This window comes from Mesitornis unicolor, unplaced genomic scaffold (assembly GCF_000695765.1).
Source record: "Mesitornis unicolor isolate BGI_N332 unplaced genomic scaffold, ASM69576v1 scaffold29049, whole genome shotgun sequence".
Lineage (NCBI taxonomy): Eukaryota > Metazoa > Chordata > Aves > Mesitornithiformes > Mesitornithidae > Mesitornis > Mesitornis unicolor.
In genome coordinates this window covers 17,792-20,515 of record NW_010207014.1, presented here as the reverse complement: position 1 = coordinate 20,515, position 2,724 = coordinate 17,792, and the positions used below count along the sequence as shown (strand labels likewise).

General features: G+C 47.9%; 1 protein-coding gene across 1 annotated transcript in view; it reads right to left on the bottom strand.

Moving 5' to 3' along the window:
• Positions 1-623: 623 nt before the first annotated feature.
• The window catches only part of AREL1 (apoptosis resistant E3 ubiquitin protein ligase 1), a 15,678-nt gene continuing 13,577 nt past the window's right edge, over positions 624-2,724 (bottom strand). The window contains exons 17-19 of the mRNA XM_010191995.1: positions 2,505-2,594; positions 1,410-1,585; positions 624-1,226 (exon numbers count right to left, since the gene is read on the bottom strand). Coding sequence (XP_010190297.1) covers positions 1,124-1,226; positions 1,410-1,585; positions 2,505-2,594 — 369 coding nt within the window. The 3' untranslated portion in view covers positions 624-1,123. The remainder of the gene's footprint in view (positions 1,227-1,409; positions 1,586-2,504; positions 2,595-2,724) is intronic.

Genomic DNA, 2,724 nt, shown 5'->3' with positions numbered 1-2,724 from the left:
AGGAAAAGAGAAGCCTCAGGCTGCTGCATGATAGAGGTAGAAGCCAAGACCCTGTGGGATGCCAGGGCGGAGGTACCACATCCTGCCTGGTACCATCACCCCCACAACAGACACAAGCCCAGTGCACACTGTAGCTGCTCACTGACCTGTCACTGTTACTACAGAACATACATACCCTGAAGGTGAATGTGGGATAGGCATTGGTGCTCAGCATTGAGGGATCTCACTCATGCCCATACTCTCTTTCCTGAGGAAGGGAGAAGAAGGCAAGGGCATGGGACAGCTTCCTGTGCAACATCATTAATCACTGTCAGAAACATTCAATGGAGGAGAAACTCCACTTCCAGTTCATTTGCAGAGGCTCATCACCAGCCACTGCTGGAGAAGGACGCTTCTGCTGCTGGACCCTGGTGGAGGTAGTACAGGATCACTGTCAGGGCCAGCACATGTGCTCCAACGAGATTGTTCTCCCCTTTGGGTTACTCCCGCCAGTGGATACCACCCCTTTTTTCTCTGTGGCACAGGCGACAGCAGCATCCAGAGCAAGATGGGGAAGTAGAACCAGAAACCCTTCTGGGTCAGGTGCTGAAAGGATGGACAACCCTGTGAGTCACAGAGTCAGATGAGCTATTGGGGAGCATCACTGGGGGAGCTGAGACAAGACATGGAAAGTTACAAAGGCTTCCCATGAGCCAGGTTTCCAGGAGAGCTCCATGCTGGTCTTCCCTCTTCCTCCCAGAGAGCTACAATAAAGGCAGCTCAGCACATCTCCTGCACCTCACTGTAACTTCTGCTTATGAAGTTCACCTTCTCACAGAAGGAAAGGAGCACAGTGTGCAGGGAAATCAAGTGCAATATCTCCCTGATGAATGCATCACAGTCCTTCTGCTGTTTCAGACTGAACCAAAGGGAGAATGAGGGAAAGGGAAAAGATGAGCTCTTGATGACACATTTGGAATACGGAAAGGCCACATGACATCTTCTGGATGACAAATTCCTTTATACGGAGTCTTTGCTCTGCCTCCATTGCCCATGTGAAGGGAAGGAGAACAAGCAGAGGATTGAACCCGGGTCTTGCCACGAAGAGCCAGGAGGTTAAGTGTGGTCTCCTGGAAAGGGGAAATCACAGCATGCCAAAGCCCTCACAACCCTCGCTGATAGCTAGCTGCAGCATCTTGTGCACTTCTTCATAGGAGTCGTAAGTAGGGAGGCACAGCTGGTTAAAACTGCAAAACAGAAGAAAAACTCTGTTCAGACTAGATTGGAGAGGGGTCCATCCCCATCAGCCGCTTTTAGAGAGGTTGACAGAAGAATCACACACGTCACGTATTATACACTGCTTGCACACAGCCAGCAGTGTCATTCCCAAAAGCACGATGCAGAAAGTCCTACCACCCCAGGATACTTGCCACGTGTGGGCTGTTGGCAAAGTACTGTGAGTTGGAGCCGCAATGATCTGGAAGGATGGACAGAGCGCAGCAAAGCCTCCTGGGGGCAGCTGGGAGGAACCAGTTGTGAACTGCAAGAGCCTGGCCAGCTCTTCCTGCGTGAAACTGGAGACCACAGTCCAAAACCACCTCATGACCTGTTAGGAAACAGGGAAAGTAAAGCCAGGTCAGCCAAGCAAATCAAATAAGCACATAAGCAAGTTGCAAGAAGATCAGTCAATTGCCCTTGCAAGCAAGTGCCCTCCTAATAGTCAATTTTTTTTTTGTTTTAATCAGAGTGACACATAAAGGCAAGTATTACATAGCTGCTTCTTGTCAGTTAAGTCATGTCCCACGCTACTACCTCCCACCAGTCCTTTCCCTTAAAGCAGAAGAGCTTCTGCTCTCCCCACAGAGATTTTATTTTCAGAAATACCCGCAACAGGTAATGAGGTAGGTTTACAATGCAGAAGCTCATTTGCTTCTTGCACTATGCTAATCTTTTGCTTTTTCACATCCTCTGGTACTTTTGCAGCTTCCGTTATTTTTCTAAATGAAGTTGCTACCGTCCCCATATCCCTCCCACTGGGAAAGGCAGGGAGGGATGGGAACAATTACAGGATACAAATTTAGGCTACATCAATAGTCTTTACCAGAGCACTGAATTCCAAATACTCCACGTGGGCTGCAATCATGATCTTCAAGCATCCCTTAGAGATAAGTATATCACCAAGAACGCCTTCAGTAGCGGCAATTCCCACCAGTTCCTCCCGATTCCCTGCCGAACTGTTCTTAATTAGCGCTTTGTTGGCTTTTCTTAAAAAGATCACTGCTGTTGATTTTTTTCCTGTTAGCAACTGATTAAGCATCATCTCTAGCCAGCCAGGCTGAACGGTATCTCTGGGGGGGAAATATTTCATAACGTGCGCAATCCCACTCCTCACCCTCAAATCTTCCGCTTTGTACTTCTGGGAGCTTAATTTACAACCAAGAAATTCGTTCCCAGTTTAAATTGTCTTCTGCTGTAGTTGGAATAACTGGTTTCAGCGAGCAGGAGGGAGAAATCCTTTCACTTACCTTCTCACGGAAGTGCCAAGATCCTCCTACCACTACAGCGTGTGCCTTGAAGTCACAGACACTGATATCTCCAGTACCGCACATAAGCAACTGAAAGGCAAGGGACTGCAGTCAGAAAGTCAGGAGCCCAAGAAACAAAGCAACAGCTACTGTGCAAATTACAAACATTTTAATGCTTAGAGAAGAAACATTTTGGTTTTATGCCAGATCCAGAATGCAC